At 46.1% G+C, this 27,568-nt stretch overlaps 2 protein-coding genes across 2 annotated transcripts; both read right to left on the minus strand.

Moving 5' to 3' along the window:
- Window positions 1-4,055: 4,055 nt before the first annotated feature.
- lratd2a (LRAT domain containing 2a) lies at window positions 4,056-5,432 on the minus strand. Its single transcript, XM_028964411.1, has one exon. The coding sequence runs from the start codon at window positions 4,922-4,924 to the stop codon at window positions 4,112-4,114; it is 813 nt and encodes a 270-aa protein (XP_028820244.1). The 5' UTR covers window positions 4,925-5,432; the 3' UTR covers window positions 4,056-4,111.
- A 2,577-nt stretch (window positions 5,433-8,009) lies between these two features.
- Window positions 8,010-25,685, minus strand: fam91a1 (family with sequence similarity 91 member A1). Its single transcript, XM_028964550.1, has 24 exons — window positions 25,614-25,685; window positions 25,211-25,295; window positions 24,959-25,110; window positions 21,804-21,861; window positions 20,410-20,477; window positions 20,133-20,246; window positions 19,025-19,115; window positions 17,948-18,010; window positions 17,543-17,649; window positions 17,423-17,461; window positions 16,471-16,583; window positions 16,222-16,331; window positions 15,918-16,027; window positions 15,057-15,143; window positions 13,342-13,471; window positions 12,979-13,127; window positions 12,645-12,779; window positions 12,448-12,561; window positions 12,281-12,353; window positions 12,043-12,189; window positions 10,542-10,643; window positions 10,221-10,344; window positions 10,055-10,124; window positions 8,010-9,852 (listed from the first exon to the last, which is right to left on the minus strand). The coding sequence occupies exons 1-24, from the start codon at window positions 25,683-25,685 to the stop codon at window positions 9,667-9,669; spliced, it is 2,499 nt and encodes an 832-aa protein (XP_028820383.1). The 3' UTR covers window positions 8,010-9,666.
- Window positions 25,686-27,568: the final 1,883 nt, after the last annotated feature.

The raw sequence follows: 27,568 nt of genomic DNA on the forward strand, positions 1-27,568 counted from the left end.
GCTGTATGTTTGACCACTGTATTGGCCGTGGGTGACAAGCAATAATCATTTTAGGTATAAAACTTGCCTCCTGCAAAAAAAAGTTTCTCAACTGCATATAAATAAAAAAAACTTGAGTTGTCAATAGATCTAAAATTGCAAATTTTTGCAATAAATAAATTATGATTAATTGCGATTTATTGTTAAGATTTAATAAAACCTAAAACTATTACACAGAAAAGTGTGGGTAAGAGGCTGAGGCTGACAAGGCGACAAAGGACGCGCTTGTCACCTTATGTGCTTGCGGCTGAAAGTAAAAAAAAATGTTGAACTTAAAAAGCATGAGCCAACTGCCAGCCAATTAAATACGGTACATTTATGCAAATTTGACTGAAGGTACATGGCAAGCACACAACCTTCAAGCGTTGATGCCATGCAAACGATATATTTCTAGCCATTTTATCCCAAAACTTAATATCCCACCCTTAATATCCACTACAAAAAATGAGAAACTGTACTAACACCATACAACACTATCCTGGGTGATGATTTCAGGGCGAGCTTGGCCTCACTCAGAGCACAACCCTACTCCCCCCCCGTCATCTACACTCATAGCATGTGGCGCCCAACACCTCAGCTCTTCTGAAAATGGAAACCACCGCGTCCCATCATACTGTGCGCACAATGGCCTGATCGATACGGTAATGCTCTAAAAATAACGGCGGCAGCCCGGGCTTTAAGAGAGCTGGTTACTGTCGACATGCCCGACGGGACACCAGGAATTTGATTATTTCTCCGGGCCGAGGAACTCGCTGAACTAAGCCTTCTGTTTAGCGGCTGAATGCAAGTCCACTTATTGCTCGAGCACACAGAAATACCCAGAAGCGGGAGGGAGACCATATTCTGACCGCTCACCGGAGGACGCAAAATGACCATCTGATGACTGGGAACGGGTGGTGCATCAAGTCCAAAAATAGATATATAGATTTAATTAGTTAGATGCCTGCGCCGTGGTGGAAAAGCACAGGCAGCCATGTTGTTTATGGGCATCGCCGAGCCAGTCTAACCTCTGGGCCTCCGTCTCAATTGCATCGCCGCAAAGAGGCGGCTCTCAATCACGACACGGCCGCTCTCAGAGGAGACTTGAATTTAAACATATTAAAGCCATAATACTGGCACAAAGCCCCCTCATTAAATTACATTTTCCTCAATATGAATTGCCGCCGTGCAGACTCACACACACACACACACACACACACACACCAACAAACTGCAGGCAGATCCATCTGCAGGACGAGAATTGGCATTCATGCGGCATAATTTGTTTAGTTTCAGAACATCGTGGCTTAAACAAGCAATTACCTTGTCTGCTTCATGTTTATGTGTTTGGCAACAGGAACCCGGGGAGAACAAGGGGGCCGAGGAATGCGAATCGATCTGAAGTACTTCCTTCCTGCTCATTAACGGCACTTCTTCACTTCCGCCGCCCCTGAAGTCGCAGCTAAAGGAACTGGGACGCATTCAGACACACGGAACGCCATTCGCGGCAAAACTGCAGGTTTGCCTTGCGCCTTGTGATGTGCGGTGAATCGGAGAACGTAGCATTTGCATAATCTCTCGTACACGGTTTAACAGAATTAAGGTGCCCCACCTCGGGGTAGAACATTAAAGTCGATACAGTGACCGGTGATAATTAGTGAAGAAGGAGAGGAACACACCTCGAGCACATAACCGTGACCACGTGGGGACAGAAGATTTCAATTCTAACAAATAAATATGTAAATCAAAAAGTTTGTAGTGGAGGAATGAAATATGCTAATGGCGGGAAAGTCTTGCACCAGCGGTTCACCCCATCAAGGGCTAATCTTTCTCTGGGTCAGACAAGCAGTGCTGCTGGGTTATTAGATGAAAGATAATAAGACCAGAATCATATTTCCCTCGACGTGTCTGGTATTTAGCCTTATTCGCTGTCCTGAGCTATAAGGACCAATAGAGTCGATTAATCGGAAAGAGGTCGAACAATCTAATTTCGGGCTTCGACGGCAGCCATATTGCGCCATCAACCTGCCATCGTGTTTTCTCTGAACCACCTGATGCACCCCGCCATTCTGCCCCATGCTACGTTAATCCAAATTCATTCCAGGTGTTTTGTCCGAGCGACACATTAAGAGAAAAAAAAAAAGTGAAGTGATTGTCACATGTGGCACAGCACACACAGTGAAATTTGTCCTCTGCATTTAACCCATCACCCTTGGTGAGCAGTGGGCAGCCATGACAGGCGCCCGGGGAGCAGTGTGTGGGGACGGTGATTTGCTCAGTAGCACCTTGGCGGATCGGGATTCGAACCGGCAACCTTCTGATTACGGGGCCGCTTCCTTAACCGCTAGGCCACCACCATCTGTGACCATTTCTGAACGCTGCCAGCAGTAGGGCACAGACCTTTTCAGCCAACATGTCAGCGGCTCATCGGCGTGGAGGAGGACGGCGTAAGCGGAGCAGTAATCAGCCAGGCACAAAGGGGACCCGAATGAGGGTCCTCGCTGTCCCTCGGCCGAGTGGCACAGCGCTCGTTAGGGGGCAGTTGTTTCAGGGCTGGCATTTGGTTGCGGCGCTAAAGTGTCACACAAAGAGGGTCTTGTTGCCATTGTGGGCAGGGACTGCTCACTCTCAGCGTGGCGACGGTAATTGCTCCCCTCCTTCCCAGCATGCCCTCCTCTGCCCAGAGGGGTCCTGAGACGGCACATTTTGGGCCCGAGTCATAAAAAGCACTTTGTTGGATGAATTGGCGTCGTGATTTCTCGCTTTAAAAGGAAAAGGTGCGTATACGTTTTCTGCTTCATTAAACACAAGCGTCCTCGTTCGGCCTCCGACGGTCCCCTCCTCGCCGCCACGGAGTTTGTGGACTTCGGATAAACGCGTTGGCCGGGCTATGATGGGACCTGAGGGGACCTCTGTCCGTGTCACGATTATTGACAGGCAGGAACCGCGGTCCGCGCTGGAGAGCTCCGTTTAGCCTCCAGCGTCCCTTTCATGTCACCAAACATTTGTCTTATGTCCTGCTGCTGTTTCCAGCGCGGCCTGCTGACAGACAGCCATTAGTTGGGAGTTTCTCGACACACAGGAGAGCTGCAGTGGGGCGCAGGAGGACATCGTACGTTCTCCAGGGTGATTAGACGTTTATAAAAATCTCCTCCGGGATCAAATACATCTCTTATTGCACTACTGGCACATCGACCTGTGAAAGACATTTTATACCTAATAAAAATAATAATAATAATAATAATAAACGAATTACGGTAATCATGAGCAATGAAGATGTTAGTCCACAGTCCACAGGAGCACTGTGGTGCGTGGTGTACCGCGAGTTCCAAAAATGATCCCACAAGCACCTCTCAAAAATATTTCGTTTTTTTTTGATTTGGCCCTTTTCTGTTTGTCAGCTCATCACACCTGAAACAAAAATGACGGTCGTGGCACTGAGGTTGGAATAGAGGAAAGGAGACGAAGCAAAGTGCAGCGAGGCCTCGTAACGAAGGTGAGGAGACCGTCCACGGTGGGGAGGATCCGGTTTTAACGAAAAGGACCCGGCGGGTTGACGGGTCGGCCTGTCTCCAGTCATGTACGTGCCTTCAGTCGAAAGAAGTCTCCTCCTGACGCGGAGTGCAGGTCACCCTGAGGCGAAGCTACGTGACCCCAGACGCACTCCCGCAGCCCCGGAACGTCCTCCGGACAGGACCTCGCCGGTCAACCGTTAAGATTTCCGAGTCGGACCCGCAATCATTTACCCGACCAGGAAAATGATCCGTTTTTAAACGCGGATTTACTTCAAATATCCGTAAGACCGTACGACTCTTGGTTTCTCAATGAAAAGGAGCTGGAGGTAAAAATGCAGACTCAGCCTTTTACTCGAGGGAGACAATGCAAGGACAAAACCGACCGTTAATTACAACGTGTGCCATTAAACACGTGACAGTGCAGGTTGATACATACGAGTAACCGTAATTGGTTAATTACTAACTGTCTACACATGGACGTACAGATTCCCGAATCAAACGGCTTCAAAAAAAAAAAAGGGTCACATTGGAATGCAAAACGGTTTGGAGGGGAAAAGGGGGCACATCATGTCACGAGGTCACTGGGGGTGGGGCTGGCCTCTGACCTCTCCCCCCAGCCTGTTAAAGTGAGTGGCCAGCTCCTGGAGCACGGCGGCCCGGCCGATCTGGTCGTTCCTCCTCTTCTCCATGATCAGGTCCTCCAGGCTCTGGAACTCCAGCACGTGCTGCTGCTTGTCGGCCAGCAGGACCTTCAGCCGGTACGGCTGCTTGCCGATGCGGATCTCGCCGCCGGTCTTGAACTCGCGCCGGCCGAACCGGCACCAGGCCGCGAAGCACTCCGAGTTCCTCCAGCTCAGCTCGCGGTCCTTGGCGCCCACCTGCTCCATGGCGTTCTGCACCACCACGTCGGGCCCCAGGGCCTTGAACTTGTACAAGTGGTTGACCACCCGGCCGCGGCGGCCCTGGCTGGCCTCCGCCAGGAAGGTGTTCTTCACCTCGGCCCTGTGCAGGTGCACCACCTGGAAGTCGCCCACGTACACGGCCCAGTGGGGGTACTGGCCGGCGGCCACGAACTCCAGCAGGTCTCCGGGCTTGCATGTGTTCAGCAGGTTCTCGGGCGGGTGGGTGTCCAGGTCGGCGCCGCCGAGGGGCTTCTCGTAGACGCACTCGTCGCGGTGGAACACGGCGCAGTCCACCTCGTTGCGCGGGTCGTAGCGCTTGTCCTCGTCGGACGCGGCGTCGCCGTTGTCCTCCAGCTCGTCGTCGTCCGTGGAGAAGATGTACGACACGCCGATCCTCGGACCGTCGTCCTCCGCGTCCAGCCCGTTGGGGTCCGCAGTTGGAACTTCCGCGTAACTTAAATGCGACAGCTTGTCCACCTGGTTTCCCATAACCCTTCTCCCGAAAAGAAAGGACAAATAAAAACGAGTCAAGACGCCGACATCCGGACGGAAAAGCGCGCTCAACGCGTCCAAAACAGCAACAAAAAATTAATATAAAATAATAAATGGTGAGACGACAAGAACAATAATCTCCGGGGGGACAGAACAAGTCAACAAGTGCGCGTCGCGGCGAAATTCGGTGCGCGCCGCCGAGCCGCCAGGTGCAGGTGCGCGCAATACACCTGATCCGCGTTACCGAGAGCGCAAAGTTGCAACGTGTCCCCAAGTCGCGCAGGCGGCGGGAGAGCCATGTTCGCCGTGGGCAGGGGGATGTGACACGAATAAGAAAACAAAAGAAAAAAAAGAAAAGAAAAGAAAAAAAAAAAAAAACAAGACCCCCCCTGTCCCCTGTCGCCTGTCCTCCTCCGCGCCGTTCGGTACGGACTGGCCGCGCAACGGTGCCGGAATGGCAGGCGGTCGGATGGAGACGAGGCTTTTACCCACGGCGACGGATGCGCGCCGCGGCTCGTCTTAAAGGGCCAGCGCGACATTTATTTTTTTCGTTCGTTCCATCCTTCGGCTGCGCGCCTGCGCATGCGCGCTAGGGGCTCTGACGTCATTTTGTAGGCGGTTTCGTTGAACATCCGGTTCCAGTTAATACTGGGGTTTCTGAGAATTAGGCTTGTGGTTGAAACCAGGCTTCAGAAACCTATCAGCTTATTTCCTTTTATTGATCAGTTATTATATGATGCAATAAAAGAAAAACGAAACAGCATCATTAATAATAATACAGTTTTTATTGAGAAATGAGTTTGCAATCATGAAACAATTTCTTAAAAAAATACTTTATTTATTTACTACATAAAGCACATATATTATATATCATAACAGAAGATGTAAGAATATGTAAGTATGATCATTGGGGGGGGGTGCTTTCAAAATAGTCACATTCAATTTGTTGATTCACATTATCATAAATTTCTTGGTTCCTTGCAAACTCCTCATGTGCAGTTTCATGTGCAACATTGTATAGATGCCCCAATTCCTTGTCTATTACTCATTTATTTATTTTTTGTTCTTGAAATGGCAGTAATTTCGCTTCCTGAGAGCATAATCTATAATGATCTTCGAACATGGACATTATCGCGACTTAATTCTCAGGAACCGCTGATTTATAATGGCAAATTGGACCTTTCAAATAGAGACTTGATGCTTCCATAACTGCAGGATAGGTGGTTATGAAGTGCAGATTGCTTTATATATCGTTACGTTGACCTTAAAGGCCACTGAGTGTACAGTCAACCGCAATGGTAGAAATGTTTGCTTTCCTGTTCCCTACGTCAATTAATTAAGCACCATCGAATGCTATTGCTGTCATTCAGCCGTCTGCCTAATTATAGGGGGGAAAAACATCACTCTGCTTGCTCTGATCTCCCATCCCTTTAAAAAAAACAATTTCAATTTTTATTAGGGTTCACCAGCGAGAAGCAAAATTTGTGTAAATATGAAAGCACAGTTCAGGAGATGAAATGACTGTCAGCGCTGATTAGTTCGGGCGCAGAAAGGCTCTCAGAAGTAGGAGAGAGAAAAACAAATGTGTTTTTGGCAGATCAACATAGAGCATCTGGGTTTCTCGAACATAAACATTCCTGCGTTTGGGTGCCTGGCATTAGAGAACGGCTGAACAAATAGATAAAAACACGCATCTGTGGCCTAATACTTGTTGCTTACAGATAATTAGCCATTGCAGGCTTTTTTTGGTTATGCGTTGAGCTTTGAACTTTTGAAAAATACAAAAAAGGGGAAAAAAATAACTAGGCTGTTGGACCTGGAATTGTGGAAGCTGGTCAAGATGGCTAAACCCTCCACGGGCAAACTGGGTGCAATGTCCAGCTTTCCAATAGCCTGCCCTTCATGACTTCTTCAGAATGGCTACTGAGCTTAGAGCTCTTGTAAAGGCACCATGGTGTTTTTCAGAAGATCCCCTGCCAGATCATGTCCACCCCTTTTTTTCACACTTTTGTTAGGCCTCATAATGGACGAAGCAGGTGGAACCGGTTCCTCCTGGACCAGGCTCGAGAAACACTGGAGTGTCGCCCAGTTGGTGTCAGATGTTGCATGGTTTCAAATGGTCATCTTCTAGCAGGCCAATGTCAGTTGCGTTTCCAAAACTAAAGCAATATTTTCAAAGTGACATAATTTTCTGAAATGGTGTTCTGAACGTCACATGACCTGTAAACGCCAAAAAGCTGTGTTTGCATGGTAAGGTTCCATTCTGTTCGAGGATGGAATTAAAAACCATCTCATTTTTTGCAGAACCAGCTTGAATCAGGGATACCCAGATCTGTTTGACCCTTGTGACATTTCTGTTCTTATAGAAGGAACAAAATGCTGAAGTCATTGTTCATTGGCCATTTTAAGTCATTTGGGCACCAACAATGTATTAATAAGTAATGGCACCAAAGTCTGCAGTGTTCCCTAATGGCACCTCACGAAGCGACTCTCCGCTTATCCGGAGAAGGAGCCCGTGAATTATTCCTCGCCTCGGGCTCCTCGGGGCCACTGTGTGCCACCTCTGTGTTTCAAAATGACTTCCTGTTAGAGCTGGTCTTGACGGAGTGTTCCTGTGTATGTGTGACAGCGTGAGGCCTGCGCCAGGGCCAAAGGAACCGCGAGACGGAGCTGAAAAAAAAAAAAAAAAAAAGTGCAAATTACCCCACCTGAGGGACCGACTCCTGCAGCTCAAACCGATCCGACGCCGGGCGAGAAACATATGGCAGGTTGAAAAAGCCTCGACACTTCCCCTCTCGGCTTGCCCGCCATCACCTTAGGGTGTTCATAGATATATACATGTTTTGGAGCAGTCTGCTGGCACTCACACAGGGTGGAAGGTCCGACCCGTTCTGATTACACCATTACGGTGGTAACCCTGGACAAAGGAGCACCAGGACGCAACTTTCAGCTGGATACAGGTGTGTGCCTGTAAATCTCATTTCGGGGGAAAAAAAAAAAAAAACCCTTTGAGGGCCCTCTCAAGGTCCCTAGAAGCACCACACACACACAGACGACAACAACAAAGACGAGTTCCGGGTGGTGATGTTTTCTTTCCTTTGTGGAACATATTTATTTATATTTTCTCAATATCTTTATTTTTATACATATTCACTGGTAATAACACATATTGGGGGAGAAATGTGAGGAGGAGTGCAACTCTGTATCCGTTTTTTATTTGATTTTTTTTCACAGTCCCATCGAACAAGCTACGAACGAACGTTTCCTAAGATGCTGGTCCATGTTGTAAAACAACGGTAATCTGTTCCTAACACTACTAAAGCAGACAGAGGTCCGGGGAATGGTGATGCTGGCAGAGGTTCGAAAAACAATGAAACTTCCTAAGACTGTGCTAAACCGACCAGGGGGGTCCTGGATGGGATGTGCTTATCTATGATGGTGGGGTGGGGTGGGGAGATTTGGAAAAGTGCTGATCTACCATCAATGGGGGGGGGGGGGGGGGGGGGGGGGGGGGGGGGGGGTCTGGGGGCGGGGGGGACTCGACTTCAGATGGGTGTGAAACATGCAAAATGTCATCTAAACGCTGATCATGCTGCACCAAGACCCCTCACAGCATCATCATCATCATCATCATCATCACAGTGGGAAAGAAAAGCAGCCCGAAGAGGGGGGAAATAAAGGCAAAGTGAATTAACCTGTCAGGCTGCAGTCCAGAGCCCCCCGCGCCGCACGCTACCATAATAAAACATGGTTTATATTCTATTCATTTTCTCTTTTTTTCAGTAAAGGTTGACATACATTGCTTGGATAGTTTGATATCCCCAGAAACCTGAAAACTGCTGGGGTGCAAGCGTGGGGGTGTTGATACTGGCAGTCTGCAGGGCACCAAGCAAGTCGATGCAAAAGGCAGAAAAAAATTAATGTATGAAACAGTAAAATTAAACATAAAAAAAATATACCCCCTCAAAAATGTTTTTTTAAAACAATAAAATTATTGGTCTTTGGTTTTTCCCAAACTGGATGAGATGCTTTGTTCCTTCACTTATGCCAAGCATTCGTAAACAAAGTGACGTCCAAAAGACGCATCTTACACATCACAAAAGCAAACTCAAAAGAAAAAAACTAAAAACAGTGCAATCACAAAAATCAATTTCAAAAATAATAACCCGCCCTTCCTACTGCAACACTGAAGTGAGTCAGTCAAGACGCTCCTATGATATTCCGAGTAATGATTTCATGCATTGGGTCACGTTACATGACAACACACCAAGGCTGGGGGTTTTATACACAGATTACCTGGACATCGAGGCGCAGGGTTGGTCCAATATATAATAATAATAATAATAATAATATGTTTTATATTTATATACACTTAACTGATCATTAGGAGGTTGTGTGTGAGCCTCTTTGTTATCTTTTGGACATATGAAGAATAATGTCATTAGTCAGACGAAGTGATGTCCAGCAATGACTGAAGGAACGTGAGATCGGAATGACTGGCGTTCCACGGGGCTCCTGTGTTCTAGGTCCTTCTGAAAATGACATCAGCAGCAGTAGCAGCACCATTGGAGGGGGTGTGGCCTAAAGATTTCAGCTATACCAAGGAGCCGCAGTGGTAGCCCAGCCCGTTTACCAGAGTGAGGGACAGTAGCTGGGTATTGGGGGGACAGGGCTAGCTATGAGCGGGAGGGGCATGTGTGTGAAAGAAGATGACTGACACGCACAAAGTGGGTGCAGTTCTATGTGGGCTGGTCTTTCTGCAGGGCGGAGATATGAAGAGGGGGCGGGGCTCGGCCACTCCACTCCTTCAGCTGCCCGTCTTTGAAAAGCAGGTTGAGGGCCGGCAGGGGAACGCCAGACTCCACCAGGGGCTGGCTGAGGGGACTGGACACCCCGCTGTCAGGGTCCACGGACTGTTTGTTATCCTGCAAAAACAAAGTAAAAGAATGAAAGGCGACAGAGATTTTAAAAGCATGACGAGCTCTAAATTCTTTTGATCTTTATCTATTTTTCCATTCCATTTTTTTAATGGAGGACTTAGGTGGCATTTCTTTATACACTATTTATTCCCTTTCAATTCAATTTGTGTTCACATGGTTCTATAAAGAAAAAAAAAAACATTAATACCTGGAATGACTGGACAAAACTTAAAACTTTCAGTGCCAGTTTCCGGCTGGAATGTAGTAGTTCTTGGAGACTGCAACAGAAATAAATAAATACATAAAAATGTGACTGTACTTGATAAAGTAGCTACATTAAGAAACAAGGTTTTTTAAGGAAAAGAAGTGCCTACCTGTCTTTACCGCAGAGTCGGTGTGAGGCAATCTTCTGACACACTTTGCGGTTGAGCTCCGAACTGAAGAGGGGCATCCCGAAACACAGCTCCAGCGGCACCCACTCATCTTCAGAAGACGACGCTGCGACGGGCATCAAAGGGCAGAGCAGGACTGAATCACTGAATTCAACTTTCTTTCCACATATGTACTATTGCAAAAAACTTCAAATACAAATTCTTCCAAAATTCCATTTTATTTATTTTGCATTATCGCTGCCATATGCTCGGAGCATAGGACTGGGTGCTAGTTCTCAGGTTACTTTAGTGTCTGATACAGACCTTCAGTCTCCGGTTTCCGGTCGCCGTTGTTGTCCTCGGCCACCAACTCGAAGGATTCTGTGCTGCCGTTGGCATCGAAGCCACCGGCCAGCTCCGACTCTCCTGAGAGCCGCAGGGGACAAAAGCACGCGGTCAGACACGCGACTGAGGAGCCGCCAGCGCTAACCCAATCAGCCATACAATCGCTGACCCCACAAGCGCAATTAAAAGACATTATCGAATTAGGAACGAGTCACGGTTCTATTAAAAGACGACAGGGGAGAGATTATAATCGGTTGTCTTCATCGCAGTAGCATTAATGCCAAATGCTAACACTTTATTTTTTTTTTATCCTCTTCCCCTCCATCCTTTCTTTTAAAGGTCTTTTCTAATTGGCCTTCTATCATGTTGGAACCGGGGGATCTTAGGCACATCCTCTTAATTAGGCGCCGGGAGAAGAAGCCCTTCTGTAAGGCGAAGGGGAGCCTGCACTCCAGACACACACACACACACACACACACACACACACACACACACACACACACACTCCTAACACTTTCTTCGGCGGGCCTGAGACCGTCTGCATGGAAAATGTCTACGGATGTCCCGACCAGCCTTTCCCTCATCCTGCTTCGGGCCAAAATGCAGAAAAAAAAAATAAAAAATCACATTATAAAAGCCAGATGATTTAATTTCAGATACTGCGGTTAGTCCTGCCCCAATGAAAGAAGATAGGGATGGAAAGGGGGGTGGGGGTGGGGGTTATGAAATAATAAAAAATAAATAAGAATCAAAACCATGAGCAGATACATGCAGATATAATCTATGATTCCATGCTGTTTCAACTAATGTCAGATTCGGATCTCATAAACCACATCAGGCTTTTCTAAAGAAATTATCTTTGTCTCTCCAATGCTGTTCTTCATAGCAGTTTACATCGCAACCGTGAATCATGTCATGTAGGGAATCCATCTATTTTTCCAAAATGTCTGGGGGAAAAAAAAAACATTCACACCTTTTTGACTTTTTTTTTTTCCCCAAACGTGTTCATAGAATAAGAGCAAAGAGAAAACAGAACATTCTATTTTTTTTTTACCAGGGCACGTTAAACATATCCATCAATGTTGGGGCATGTTCATTAACGTCACTTCATAATTTTATCAGACACCCTTACAATCAGTAGTGACAGGGACAGTCCCCCTTGAGACACTCAGGGTTAAGTGTCTTGGTCAAGGACACAATGATAGGTTAGAACCTACGAACGAGTGTCTTTCCCACTAGGCTACTACCACTTCATGATTTACGGAAATAACCCGACTGCTTGATAACTACCTGTATTCAGTTGAGGAGTAACAAATTACCAACCCAGGCCTTTTCCGTTGCTTTGTAATTATTTCTGCCACGAAGAAGTTTTTTTTTATTAAGTAATGAACTTTAAAAAGGGGAGGAGCCTGCAGTCAATACAGTCACAGAGTCAGGTGTAGCACGAGTGTAGATGTAATACTACAAGTGTATTACCCACCCCTGCCATCGGAGGCATCGCTGAGCCTGCGGCGGTGCCTGTTGTGCGGGTTGAGCATTGTGATATAGCCACACTGGTGCTCCAGGTCCACCTTCTCCCTGAGAGTCTTCAGAGCCTTGTGCACGCACATGTTGGAGTAGGAGAAGTCTGCAAGAACGCAGGAAGACAAACGTTGGATTCGGCAACTTCACCTTGAACACAAGAACAAGGACATTTTGAAGATGTAACGGGACTCCACCTCCTTTGAGGTCCTCCTCATCGAAAGGGAAGGGGATGTGTACGGTCTCGCCGTGGCCGTGTACGCCATGGCCCTATGAACACAAAAGGAGAAGAGTGGATTTATTGATTGATTGATTGAAGTGGTGGGCAACAGGAAGGTACCGATTACGCCTACACACTCCTAACCTGGATGAGAACCGCAGAGTGAGTGAGGGCATCGTTCAGCATGGCCAGGACATTTGAAGCGGGGACCACCCCAGGGTCGTGACCCCAGGAAGTAATCAGCAGCCTGTCATAAGCCTGTATTTAAAAAAGAAGATTTTTTTACATAACATTTGCTCCATAATCAAAGTAAAATGATCCCCGGTGGCACAGCAGCCGACCTGGAAGATTTCCGGAAGCTTCCGGAGCCTGGAGCCTTTAGACAGCAACAGAGATGGAGGTCCCTGGCCGGTCACATGGTACAGATAGAGTTTAAACCAGATGGAGCTGACCTCTGGGATGGCAGGACCAATGTGCTGGAGGACAGAGAGGGGAGAGAGAGAGGGGTGGACGAGAAGATGGCAGAAGATGAAAGTGCGTACAGGTAGGTTTTTCTGAGTCTGTGTGTGTGTCTTTGTAAATGCAGGTGTGTGTGAGTGTGTGTGGCCAGTCACGCCAAGCCCACTTTGCGCCAGGTGCAGCTACAAAGGGCTGGCTGCCAAGAAAGGGCGGTACCTGGGGCGTGCAACTGCTGATTGGCCGGATCTCGTTGCTGAGTGGCGCCATGGAGACCAGCAGTTTGTAGTTCTTGTTGAGCACGCGGCTGCAGGTGGCTGGATCCAGACCCAGCAGGCTCTCACAGCGCAGCAGGTCAAGCGGCAGGCCTGTGTGTGTGTGTGTGTGTGTGTGTAAGAGAGAGAAAGAGAGAGAGAATGCATGTAATTTTTGAATCTAGCAGGTGGAAGGTTAGCAGCACACACACACACACACACACACACACACATTTATTTGTGTTTGTGCACAGAGGCACTACATGAAGAACCCCTACACCATAGTAAATGGGAAGTAACAGACTCGGAATGCGGAACACTGACGTACCGATGTTGGGAATGTCGGGGCTCTGGTCCGAGGTCAGCTCCTTGTTGTAGCGCAGAAAGAGAATGGTGTTCCTGAGGGTGAGGGCGTGGTCGAAATATCGCTGGGCCTCGCCCTCGGCCGTGCTCTCCACCTGGCCAGCAGCACGCCACCAAACATGATTAGTTAACAGGGGTACAACAATACACTCAAGTTGTGATTTGATACCTATGATTAAAATGTTTGTTTTGTGCATTTAATAGCATTTTATAACAAAAATGAATTTGATATAATAAAAAAAACTGTGTTGTGTAGCTGGATAGACATGGGCCTTTGGTGACAGCAGGCGTGGGTTAAACGCTCAATATGGAGCCAGTCCGCCTTCCCTCACCACGACGCCCACTTTTCCCGCGTTCTACATTATCAGTTTTCATGTTTCATCTGTTCATCCTCACACATTTTAATAAATGTTTGGCTGATTTACGGCGCATTTTTACAGTCCTAATTGTTTGTATAACATTTAAAAAAAAGAAAAGTGAAAGTGAAGTGACAGCACACGGTGACGCAACAAAATGTGTCCTCTGCTTTTAACCATCACCCTTGGTGAGCAGTGGGCAACCATGAAAGGCGCCCGGGGAGCAGTGTGTGGGGACGTTACTTTGATCGATGGCACCTTGGCGGTTCGGGATTCGAAGGCCACCACTATAGACACAACAACATTCATGGAGCTTAATAAATACAGAAATACAAGGGATGCTTGCTGTTGTCTGTAGGAGAGGAGGAGCTGTGTATTTATTTCTGAATATAAATGATGTTTTAATAAGCAATGTTTTAAAAGGGGAGTAGGCCGAAGGCATGATTGACAGCTGTCACACCCCTACTTCCTCAATCTGGATGTGTTAAACCCACTCCTGTGCCAGTAGAAACTGAAATTGAATTGAATATCTTTGAATCTGAATTTCCCAAACTGAAATTGAATTGTACAAACTGAATATGAAGGTATTAAAATGCATCTGCATTCTGATGAAATTGAAACTGCATTTTCCATCCCTAAAAATGTAACACAAATTCGCTTCTCCAAATTTGATACATTCAGATTCAGTTTTGTACAATTCGTTTTGAGTTTGGAACATTCAGATTCATCTATATTGAATTCAATTCCAATTTGAGCAATTCAGATTCAAATATTTCAATTCAATTTCAGTTTCTATTGGCACAAATCTCTGTCCAGACACACGCCCAGGTGTAGCGCAGTGTCCGTTTTCTCCATGGTCGACCGTCAAGGTTCCCGGCAATGTTCGCCACATCAGTGGTACACGGTCACGCCGGAGCAGCGGAACGATCCTCGCCTCACTTGGCCCCGCCACTAATCATCCTGAGAAACAATTTCTGCCAAACTGCTGCATCCATCTGCTTTCGCAGATTCCTTTCACAGTGCGATTTACACTGTGGCCACCTCTGCAATTACTGTGTGTGCTGGACATGATATCAGGAAAGAAAATTAGGACGAAGCCAGCGGCAGATGGACAGAATAAAAGAGCTGTAGGTTCTTGTAAAGACTATTTAGGAAAGAAAGGCTGTGTGTGTGTGTGTGTGTGTGTGTGTGTATTTTTATGCTTTTTGTCTGTTATCAGGGGAGGTCTTTCTCCCATCAGATCCCGGCGCAGGCGGAGAATGAGATTGCTCTGAGGCTGGCGTGAGGAGCCGGGCTCCCGTGGCGCTTTATGACAAGTGCTCACCTTTTCCAGTTCCATCAGGAAGCTGTCCAACGTCTCGTCCGACAGCTTCCCCACCTCGAACATGGTGACCGCGTGGCTCTTCAGGTTCTGCAGCACATGCAAGAGAACGACTCGAGAGTCACGGCCATGTATACCGGCAATAGTGAAATGAAAGGGGACCTGTACACTCAGCAAGAATATTCTTCCAAATGAATTATGATAGACGACAAAAATATTATATTAAAAATACGTAGATTTATATATAATAAACAAATTTACTCAAATTAATAAATTATATATACACACACAAACATTTCTCTGTCTATATATTAAGGCAGCCCTAATAAATTCAACAAATCACAAATAATTAATCATAATCTATTAATTCCTACAAATAAAGCTTGATTAAATATTTAAAAGTATTATAGTGTTGTGAAGGAGGCTACCTTTGAATAGAGTGACTGCATGCTCCGCCAAACTGAACTGCTAGCCAATGAAATGCATCTATGCAATGTTCAACCATCACAAATGTGTTGGCCAATCTCTTTAATTTAATCTCGATTTGTTGCTGCTGCTGTATATGTCGATGCAGCGCGTACGGTACACAAAACACATCTCTACATTTACATTTCAGACGCCCTTATCCAGAGCACCTTTCAATCAGTAGTTACAGGGACAGTCCACCTGGAGACACTCATCGTTAAGTGTCTTTCTAAGGGACACAATGGTAGTAAGTAGGGTTTGAACCTGGTTCTTCAGGTTCATAGGCGAGTGTCTTACCCACTAGGCTACTACTGCCCTGTGTTAAATGCCTTCATGTATTTGAACAATTTAATTTAATTGTGATAGCCCACATATACATGATCATTATCAGCAACCCACCGGAGAAAGGTTCCCCATCATCAGAAAGGCGGTGAGGGTGGAGTCAAACAGGAACGCGATCCTCTTGGTGGGGCCGGTGGGGATGTTCAGGCTGCTCACACTCGCTGTGTCTGTTGGAAAAACCGAGCCCGTCATTATCCCCAAGTCGGAGCCTGCAGTAACAGCTGCTGCTAGAGAAATCATGCATGAAGAAAGTTCTGAACACTCGGTGTGCATCATGTAGTCATCACTGGTGTGATGAATGGCACTTTTTCTCTCTAGCTTGTCTTTCATTTGGTAACTTTCTTCTTTGGAACTTCCTTACCCTGGTCTTCCAAACTGGTGGTGTCTGTGTCAGTGGCTGAAGACCCCGCCTCCATCACTGGACTACCCCCCTCCCAAGACAGCAGCATCTTCTGCGGGTCCATAGTGCTCCTTTTAGAACACACACAGACAAATGAAAACGTTAGAAGCTAAAGAAACCGTTAAGTCAGAAGCGACATGAAGAGAAAACACCTGCAGTGGTTGTGAGGAACACTGAGGAGAACATTGGGGTCCGCGGTCTGTGACGTACTTGATTCTGTTGACTGAGGGGGCGCTCTTCCAGCTTGGGTGCAGCTGCTCAGGGCTGATCACCTGACCCTTTTTAATGGCGAAACCCAGACGGCAGTACATGGACACGGCATTCTGGGAAAGGACACATTATTCATACAAAAATGCGACCGCCGATTGATATTTAACCAACGCAGCTGACATGTATTTCGGGCGTCGCCGCTTGTGACCACAATCCTTCAAGATTGTCTGTGAAGGAGCGTTGAAGGAGTGAGAAAAGGACAAATATGTCGCACACTTGCAAGAAGCACAGAACAGATGACGTTCCATCCTCGATCAGATAGAACAAGACTCTGCAAAAGTAGGTCAGTCCAAATGCAATTCTGGCTCCAATTCAAGCGCATGCAGCTTTTCTCAGGCTATGGCCATGCCATGTGGGGTAGTGACTCTGACCTAACACTAAGTGCATGTGTGTTTGGAAGAAGTTTGCACATGGTTTGTGGAGAATGGCTTGGTGAAATGAAAAATGTCACAAAAAAAAAAAAAAAAAAAAAAAAAAAAGATTTAAATGCCAAACCCAGTGCTAATCCATAGAAATTGTATCAATATAAATTATTTAAATTCAATTTAATTCAATTAAACTAAGCATAAGAAAAAAAGTGCGGCTATTTGATTAAACAGAATTTAACGGTTGAAATGGCAGAGCCTCATATCGTGTCTGGGAAAGACAGCACAGAAGCAGTTTATTCACATTGACAGCATATGCTTTTCATCTCATTTTTGAAGGGGGTGGGGGTGGGGGGGGGCATTAAAAAGGCTCAAGATTTAAGGGAAATTGCCTGTACGCATTCCGCGGGTGACGCTTTGCCATTCGACCCACATTCACCGTTTTTTTTTTTTTTAAATGACATCCATTTCACGACTAACACACCATGTAAATTGGGCAGCAATTTTCCCCACTCCCAAGAACATACCTTCACCAGGCCCAAGTCAATTTCCAGCACATTAGCCAGCTACAGGGGTAAAAAAAAAAAAAAAAAAAAGTAAATGCCAACAAATTTGCAATTATCAGCAAGAAAATGATCAAAATGTACCTCGGACACGTTCGTCTGCTCATCAATGGACACAAATATTTTGTAGAGGAGGGTTTCAAAGTAATCGCCCTGCACCCTGTTCATTACAAACCCCTCCAGAGGTGGCACTAAAAGGTGACAGAGAGAGGGGGACGGGGTCAGCACAAAAATCCAGGAGCTGCAGCAGCAGTATTTTCACTGCCAACTCGTTCTAATAGATTATCCCATTATCCCCTTCAGATCAACGATGCTCCAGGGCCCCATTGTGCTCGGTCTCACAGAGACGCCGACACAGCTGTGGTGCGAGCCGAAGCCTTTTAAAAGGGTCACCTCAAGTAAACAGTCCCTGGACGCCGGGCATAATTGGATGGCGGACGTGAAAATATGGAGCAGACGGGTGTAGCAGGCATGAAATAGCATACTGACCTGAGATGCAGCTGTCGTCAGATATGGGGACATCCAGGTAGATAAAGCCCCGGTTGTACAAGCCTAGATGATGGAAAAGGTAGGGGGGGGGGGGGAGGGGTGAATTTTTGAAAATTGGACACATCCGGCCATTAAGGCTAAAAATCATTCCAAATAAAACCCGAGGGCATGATTGGCCCAAAACCTTCCATTTGGTCACCTGGTGTACCAAAGATTATAAATGGCCTTGAACTAAAGTTCCTGTTAACACTGTTCATTCGAAAAATGTGTGAAGAAGAAACTTTCAAATTTACAAATTCAACATCAGACATTAAGGTCAGAGCCGATAAATAAATAAATAAAAACAGCTGACCCAGCTGAAATGTTGGCCATAAATAGAATTTTTAGGATGGGTATGCATTTTATTGAGGTACATATGAAATGAAATTAAATAAAAAAGTTCTGCAAGACTGCTGCTTTGGGACTGCGCATTATGAAAGAGATGGACAGGACGTCAACAGAAATGAAGAAAAGCATTGGGGCACTTGGGGTTTTTGTGGCTGTATTTCACATTATTGAAGCGTGTTGTTCAGTATGTTCTTCTTTAATCCTAAAAACCATTGTCTGCTGCTAAATTCTGTGTCTGCATTTAGGACTGCGATCACCATTATCCATGTAGTACAACCGTCCACTACACTAAAGATTGTGCTGTTTGTTAATGAAAAGAACACATACACTGGGAATGTTTCAAGTGTGACCCGTGTGCAAGTTATCTCTAGCTAGGAAACATTTATCTCCAAAGGCAACACTGCGCACGGTGCATTAAAAGACAGCCCTGGGATGAATCAACATTTCAAATGTTTTGCTTTGTGACGATTCCAAATGGTAGAGTAAGGTGTCGGAATTAACATATGTGCTGTAATGAGAATACAGTATTCTCCATTCTGGGCCGAAATCCAAACACTCCCACAGATGTAATATCAGCCCAATGCAACATGTCACACACACACACACACATACACACACTCTCACTTACTACCAGGCATGGATTTCAATTTAAGGGCGTATAGTCAGATGCCAAGAGGATGTGACACTCACTCAGAACCACGTTGTACTCCATCGATCCGGCGAGCTGTGGGCCGGAATCTATCAGCTTGTCAATGGCCTTCTTCTCCGCCATGGACCAGAGCTGCAACAGAGTGACACATAAATACACACACATACATCCATTCACCTGAAGGCTACGTCCCAGAATGATCCAAGGACGCGGGCTAAGATGAACCCTCAGCTGCAATTTCCGATGGTTATTTTTACAGCAGGAAATCGCTATGCAGGGATATTCCACATCTGGATGGTTTAAAGGGTGTAACCCCACACCAATAATTCGAGCCCTTACACCCTGCTGGGGTAAAGTGTTGTGACGGAGTGTGAACGTTGTGCATTTCAAAATTCCATACTTTAATCAAATGTTTTTACATCACTAGAAATTAATAACCAATAAACAGTGTGGGCTTCTAATTCCTCAAGATAGCAACGGTGTATTATTGGCCAATCTAACACCAAGTATTCACCACTACACTAAGCCTATTCATCCAGTGTTAATTAACTTAGCTAATGAGGTCTCGGAAAATGGGGGGTGACGGAGGTGCCCTTGAATCTAGCTGTTATGAGTTCTCTCCACTGCTGCTACACGTGGGATATCATAATGGCTCATACAAACACCAATACAAGCAGTACTTATCAAAAAGTGCTTACAAGCCAACAGTCTGGCTGTCATTCTCTCCACTGCTGCTGGGGTGTCATAGGGCATTAAAAATAGATTAAATGCACATTTCCTTGCCCTTCTGTTTCATGCTATATGGAATTATAGCATTTGGAGACCACAAGGGGGCAAGATAAGATCTTCAGCAACTTGTATTCATAAAGTTTGGCCAAACAGACAGTGGTACATTTAGGGTTTGGGATTCATACCAATTCAATTCTATAACAATACATACAAAAACGTATTGATCTGAAACCTAATATGTATACAAAAACATGCTTATTACTTTTTGTGAATAATGTGTATGAAGATTCAGAACTGCAATAATGAACTGAAAGATAAATTAAGTACATTTAAGTGGAACATTCTAATTAGATCTGATTGTTCACCTAGCCGATGAATTTTTATCCTCATTTGTTGTTCCCCACTGGGAACCCCGCTTACCCTGGCATCATCCTCAATGATGTGGCCGGTCTGCACCACCCACCACGTCTCCACTGTGATCTCCACTGGCTTGGCAGGCAACAGATCCCGCGCCGTTTTCCTCCGGAAAAATTTCTGCCAGCAGACAGGCGCTACTTAGCAAAGAGACTGTACTTGATCTGTTCCACCAAAAATGGCAGATTTCGAACACAATCCTTCTGGGATCTTCAGCAAACTGGTTTACAAAAAATGCATGAGAAAATGCATGAATGCATGAATCAAAGGGCGGTTCTCTTACTTTGGATGACCTGCACTGGTTCATCAGGTCAATGTACTGGTTCCTCCCAATTCCGAGTAGCCTCAGACCTGGAGATAACAGAATGGTCATCAATCAATCATTCCATCATTGAAGGATTCCATCAAGAACATTAAAGAGTCTAGAATAATCTATTCATCTTCAGAGCCTGCTCAGCCAAGTCTGGGTAGTAGGAAATATAATGCTTAGTGTCCCAGCCCAAGATGGGTGGTCTACTGATCAAATGCTGATGCTGTCATGATCACAAGGCCACCATTTTCTGAGAGTCAGAAATGTAATAAAAATGCAACATGAAATAATGCATTTATTAACACGACATAATGCATCCATTCTAAACAGCTTGGAGGTAAAAGAAAGGAGTGGGATAACAGAAAAGACCAGGTTCTCACCTCCTGGTTATTGTAGATTGAACCAGCAACACTTTACTGTGTAAAAAGAGGCAGCACTAATATCTGCAAACAAACTAGTGCTAAGCGCTATGGATGTCAAAGGCGTCCTCCACTTTTGCCAAAATACATCAAATAAGAAAGAGACGCTTGGCAGTCACCTCTATTACGGCTCTATTATTTTTTTTTTTAAATTACGGTATACAATATAAATCTCGAAATCTCCTCTAAAAGTCGTGGCCCTTTAGTACATAAAATGAAACAATACAATTAACAAAGTTTGAAGTTTCTTATGAACCAAGTAGTCCGCCTCCATCTCCAATTACTGTGTTGCGGGTGCTTTCACTCATCTTGAGTCGATCCAATATAATCGCCCACTCCTAAACTGGATAAACTAACCACGCTTTTTGCCGTGGAGTCATTTCTTGTCACCTGGAACACGATTTTTCGATTACGATGACATTTTCTTCACGTTGAAGCTCGCGTTTCTGTCTCGTTGTAATTATTTATGTCTTTGACCGTACACTAGCGTGCAACTCCCTTCGTGGACAGGCGGCCTACTCTTCGCTCGAGATGCACCAGATGCCGCCTCTCTCCACATGCACAGTGGCCTGTGATGATCAGACAGGACGAGGGGGCTCGCTGCGGACTTATGGGTGCCATGTGCTGGGACGCACGCCAGCCCCGGCGGGGCGGGGAGAAAGACCCTTCCTGGCGGAGACAGAGATCAGAGCGGGAGACCTGGGCAGCGCCTGCCGGCCGCCTTCTGTCTGCCCGGCCCAAAGGCCACGCATCCCCACCGGTTCAGGGCTTCGCAGCTCTGGTAGCAGCTTACGAGCAGAGCGGCTCCTAACAGGGGGCCGGCAACATATGGCGCGGGCGCTAATTACAGAACCGTGCCACGTCTCCCTGCCTGCATCACTCAACGGATTTATTTAGAACGTGTTTATGGGGAAATGACGAGAAAATGACGAGAGGTGCAGCACTTACAGTCAGCAGCGGTGAAGTTGGGCAGAGAGTCGTAACTCTTCTCGCTGTTCATGATGTCCTGGGGACAGGGAGGGAGACAGTCAGGTGACGGACATACAGACACGACACCCCGCCGCTTGAGGCTCCCGTGAAGCCAGGCGGGAACATCTCGAGTCCATTTCAGATGCAAAGCAACATGCTCGGGTCTCCTAGCTCCACTCACTACTGAGGGGGGAAACAAAACCCCTTCACCCTACAGTATTTTCAAAAGTCATTCAGCATCTGTGGAACAATCTTGATTTCGCTACCTGACCGTGGCAACATACAGACGGGAGAGAAGTGTTTTTTTTCCCCCCCCTCAATAACTACTCGTATATCAGGGGTGAATTAATTTTTGCATGCTTGAAAAGGTGCTGGGAGGGTTTAGACAACTTACAAACCCCACTTACTACCATCGCGTCCCTGAGCAAGAGCAAGGGTGGGGCAGTGGTGGCCTAGCGGTTAAGGAAGCGGCCCCGTAATCAGAAGGTTGCCGGTTTGAATCCCGACCCGACAAGGTGCCACTGAGGTGTCACTGAGCAAAGCACCGTCCCCACACACTGCTCCCCGGGCGCCTGTCATGGCTGCCCACTGCTCACTCAGGGTGATGGGTTAAATGCAAAGGACAAATTTAACTGTGTGCACCGTGTGCTGTGCTGCTGTGTATCCCATGTGACACTCACTTCACTTTTAACCCTGAGTGTCTCCAGAGGGGGACTGTCCCTGTAACTACTGATTGTAAGTCGCTCTGGATTAGGGTGTCTGGTAAATGCTGTAAATGTACTTAAAAACTGCTGGAAAGGATGCAGCAGATCATCTTTTCCTCTAATCCGTCATGTGTTTGACATTTTATGCATTCAATATCAGGCAGAGCCTTGCACCTCAGTTAAAATAATGGCTCAGCGTGGGACCCCCAACAAATTCGCATTTGCGTCTTTGTTTTAGATGAACGTTTGTGACAGTGACCTTCAAACAATAAAACTAGCGCTCTTCTACGGAAGAGCTTCCTCAGCTGGGCAGGAATGTGACTGGCTGGTCCCGCGGGAGGCAAGACGTGATTCCGAGAAGACTTCTCATCATCACTACAGGGGAGTCCTGCCAACGGAACAAAGCTGAAGGGAACCTGTGTGTTCTCTGCTGTGCTACGATCCCTCTAAACAGCTCAGGTGACTTCCCGTGCATCGGAGGGGGCGGGAGCCGGTGCGGATCCATGCTGGAGACAAAGTCGTGCTTTGGCATTTAGTTCTGTGTTTAGCCGCACCCCTCAGAAACTCCTCAGAATTGGGCAGACAGCATTAAGAAGTTCGCTTAGCCGTGGGAGGCCACGTTAACATTTAAAAATCTAAATCTAAAATATTTCAGCTCAGAAAACCACTCCCAGTGAATGGATAATGCATTTCTATGTACAAAAATATCTGTATAATAAGCAAAAAATATATTATTATTATTATTGCAAAACTGTCATCACAACAGACAATAACTAGTTGTGCATATTCCATTGATAATCTTTTTAAAGCAGGGCTGTAAGGTTTATGATTCGTCATAGCCCTGTTATCTAGGTTTTTTTCAACACTGTAGGGGAAATTTTTCAGATCCTTGGCATTCAGATCCACACTGACTCTTACAAAAGGAGAAGGTAGGAGACCCAGAACAACGCAACGCTGGACAAAGACTAGCTATTTTACCACAAAAACATGATGGTGAAAAGATGTAGCACACATCACAACAAAGCCTGGTGAAATTGGGGGTGTGGATGATTCTGTAATTTTACCGGATGAGGCGAAGGGCTTCTACTCGTGCTTGGAAGCCCTGAAAATGTCCCTGCCTGAGGGACCAAGTTCTTGTTCACACAGGCATTTAGGTCAGTAAGCAGGGTGATCACACACAATGCGGAAGGACCAGATAATCTCATGTGTGCTTCAGAACTGATGACCGGGGCAATACACTATTCCAGACTTCCCATTAAATTGGCCAGAGAGCCAGCCTGCTTCAAAGCTTGTACGGTCAACCCTGTCCTGAAGAAATCTCCTGAGACCTGCCTCAAACAGAAAGGTGATGGCGCCTCTGCGGTTGTAAATATCACGTGACACTAGCTGTAAGGGATCTTATATCGGTGTCTTCCGGTGTTTGTCCCTGCTGAATTCTTCTTATTATAATCATTATTATTGCATTTAATTGTATTATTAACATATTTAATAGCACTCTGCATATAACTTTGTTACAACAATGCTTCTAATGGCTTGAACAAAAACTGACCCTCTCATTTAATAATTAATTAATTAAGAATAATCATATTAATTAATACTTTTTGTGTGTTTGTGTGTGTGTGTGTGTGTGTGTGTGGGGGGGGGTATTTTCATCCAGATTTCATCCTAGATCTTCATTAGTAAGGCTTTGCATAAGTCACTGGCTATGAATATGTACAGACATGTTGAAGTGAAGTGATTGTCACTTGGCATACAAAGCAGCACAGCACACGGTTCACACAGTGAAATTTGTCCCCTGCATTTAACCCATCACCCTGAGTGAGCAGTGGGCAGCCATGACAGGGGCCACTTCCTTAACCGCTAGGCCACTGCCCCATGCATATCTTAAGCACTGAACATTCAATTTACCAACCAGAATCATGGGCCTAAAACAGAACTATGAGGGACCCGTATAGTTAAATGATGCTTTAGGGGAAAATGCCTAATGTGAACAATAAACTAGTCTAGGGCAGTACCCTGAATTGCCATACGGAGTTGGTTATGGATGACAGTATCAAATCATCAGTTTAAAATTGAACTTAAATTACACCAGCAGAAATCGTCTGAACCAAAACTCTATTATTTAAAAAAATTTATTCCATACACTTGCACTGAGTGAGAGTGAGGCCGGCAAGGACACATTCCTCAAGTAACAACACAGTGTCACATGGCAGCAGTTCAAAGTCTAGCACCAGAATAACACAGGAGCGCCAGCTCCGCCAAACATGCCCCACAAGGGGAACCTTATCTTCAGCAAAGAGGTTTTCCACACAAATGAGTCAAAAACCTGGCACACGAACAATTCAAAGAACTCCGAAAGGTTTCCGTAAATCGACTTCCGCAGACAGAAGGTGGCAGTTGTCGCCAGGGAAAAACAGGGTCCATGCGTACCTCCATGATGCTGATGTAGTAGGAGAAAGGGGTGACCCTCAGGCCCTTGACAATGATGTCTGACAGGTGGTAGGGGTAGAGCATCAGGTGCTCACGGCTGTACTTCAGCAGCTCTTCGTAGTACTTGCGCTCGTCTTTCTTCACGTGCCTCACTAGGAAAAAGTCATGGAAGACGAATCAAAGACGGAACCTCTGAAAGGAACTGGGTGGTTCTTTTCGCACGGGGAGAGGGGGTGACAATGGCACACCCACCTAGGTTATTGCGGAACCGCAGCTGGTTCCGGATGCTGTAGAGCAGAACATGCTTCTCGTATTCCCGCTGCGAGTTCCCAAGGCTCTGGAAGGCAGAGAGGTTTGTTCATGTCACACTCAGAGCTCGGTGCATCACATAAACACAGGACACAGGGCATAAATATTGATGCGTTGGTTGTGTTATGGACACTCGTCTCACTGGTGGAATGCATGCAACCCCCCCCCTTCCACCCTGGCAGAAAAAAAAACAGAAAATAGCGTCATCGTGACGTCACACATGTCAATCAGATGAAGCAAAGCAACTGAAGCCAAATTATTTCATTCCTGTGCCCCAGGATGACATGATAATGCCATGAGCCCCCACAACCCCCCGTCCCCTGCATCTGCTGCGGGACACAGTCACCTGCTTGACATTGGCCGGCAGCTTGTTCCACGGATAATTCTGCCTGATGTGGAATTCCACGTCCGTGTTCATCGCTGGACTCGGGCTCCACGATTATATAAGCGGACAGCGAGCGGGCTCCCCCGGGCAAGTCCGCGGCGACCGTACCCACCGCGTAGCTCGGCGCGGTCCTCCGTCGGCCCGTCAATTCCGCGTCAGTTGGGACGTGGTCGGCGGATTTCGCTCCCTTTTCGGTAAATGGCCACTTCCTTGTTGTATTTCCGAGCGTCCGTTCGTCACGCTCTCGGCTGCGTACGTCACTTCCGGCGGGGGCGTGGCCAACGGGTCTCCTTGAATGGGGAGGCGACGTGTAACGCTTGAGCGACGGGGTCTCTGTTGAATAATAATAACATGTCTACCAATAAAATTTCTGTAGCGTAAAATGTCAAAACCGAAAGAGCTGCTGGATGGACTCGATATATTAGGGGAACAGATGAAGCCATTTCAGCATGTGTTTTTACATATTTACCTAAGATTGACGTGCATAATTTAAGACTTTGTTATTAAAACTATGTTACATGGTTTAATGAAATATGTTATCCACTGTAATATTTTTTCATAAAAAGAATCCCGTTCCTTGCCATTTCCAGCACACTGTACAATACAGTGTTCTGGGATGTTTCAGGATTCATATGAATTGGGAAACATAGCAAAAAGGGCAATGCATGGCTGGAGAGAAAAAAATTGGCCTCCATTGGGATAATAAAATGTTCTGTAAAATAATTACCGGGAAATTTCATTATATGGATGGTTATTATGTATTGTGTGTGTATTTAATAATAGTCCAGGGACTGGCATAAGCAGGCTAATGTGAGAAGATTTTAAGACGCAACATATTGTCATTCCCACCACAGACATTTCCAGGACAGTGTTTAGACAAAGAGGAAAAAGATTTCTGGTCCCCAAACTTTTGCGATAATGTACTATTGCTTAATTATTATATCATGTTTATCTTACTGGCCACTTGATATATGCAGCCTGCACGTGCAGGAGTGCAGAAGAGGAGCGCTCGTATGAGAAAACGTTTCCATCTGCATAGCAGAGCGCACAGGCCCAGCGGTCAGTGTTATTCAGTCTGTCCTGACGCATAACTGCTTTCCCGTCCTGCAGCAGCAATGACCCATCTTCAACTTCAGACCCCGGTGGTGACGAGACGCGCACCCAGCTGGTCCTCTCCGACAGAGGACGGAGCCCTCAGCAAGGCGGACAATTAAATGAAAGTGAAAACCTTGTGCATAAACTTTGGCGGACCAAATTAGAAACATAGCATAATGTTGCTTTTACTCACGCTTGCTTGTCATGGTCCAAGAACAGCTGTGGCCTAATCCCAATGGTGATTTGCTCATGGTGTGTCATGTCTATTTGCAGGTGGAGCATTTGCATGTTTTCATGAGCAAATATGAAGTAAGCCTGTTGAGAAACGTATTTTTCAAGCCACTGTTCATCATAAGATCATCTAAGATTACAATGTTTGGTTGTTAAGTATCGCATGAATTTAAAGATCTCCAATTATGTTCTTAGTTGTCTCCTAATACTCCAAAATTCAGCCTTACATTTACATTTACATTTACAGCATTTATCAGACGCCCTTATCCAGAGCGACTTTCAATCAGTAGTTACAGGGACAGTCGCCCTGGAGCAACTTAGTGTTAAGTGTCTTGCTCAAGGACACAATGATAGTAAGTGGTGTTTGAACCCGGGTCTTCTGGTTCATAGGCAAGTGTGTTACCCACTAGGCTACTACCACCCTACCTTGGTGCAGCCTTAGTACAGAATTACAGCCACTTTGATCCAGTCCCACAATGAGATTTCAGTTTCGGTGTCTGTCGCTTTTAAATGAGGAGGAGAGAGGAGAGACGAGGATGAGAGCGGCCTATAGAAGTTGAGCAGGCATTTGCAGAAATTACGTCATTAAC

Source organism: Denticeps clupeoides, chromosome 20 (genome assembly GCF_900700375.1).
Source record: "Denticeps clupeoides chromosome 20, fDenClu1.1, whole genome shotgun sequence".
In the NCBI taxonomy this organism is placed as follows: Eukaryota; Metazoa; Chordata; class Actinopteri; order Clupeiformes; family Denticipitidae; genus Denticeps; species Denticeps clupeoides.

Coding starts and splice junctions, on each gene's coding strand:
- lratd2a (XM_028964411.1), bottom strand. CDS start 4,924: ATGGGAAACCAGGTGGACAAGCTGTCGCATTTAAGTTACGCGGAAGTT.
- fam91a1 (XM_028964550.1), bottom strand. CDS start 25,685: ATGAACACGGACGTGGAATTCCACATCAGGCAGAATTATCCGTGGAAC. Junction 10,345..10,541: donor CCGGAAACCGGAGACTGAAG/GTCTGTATCAGA, acceptor TGCCCGTCGCAG/CGTCGTCTTCTGAAGATGAG. Junction 9,853..10,054: donor GTTTTGTCCAGTCATTCCAG/GTATTAATGTTT, acceptor TTGTTTTTGCAG/GATAACAAACAGTCCGTGGA.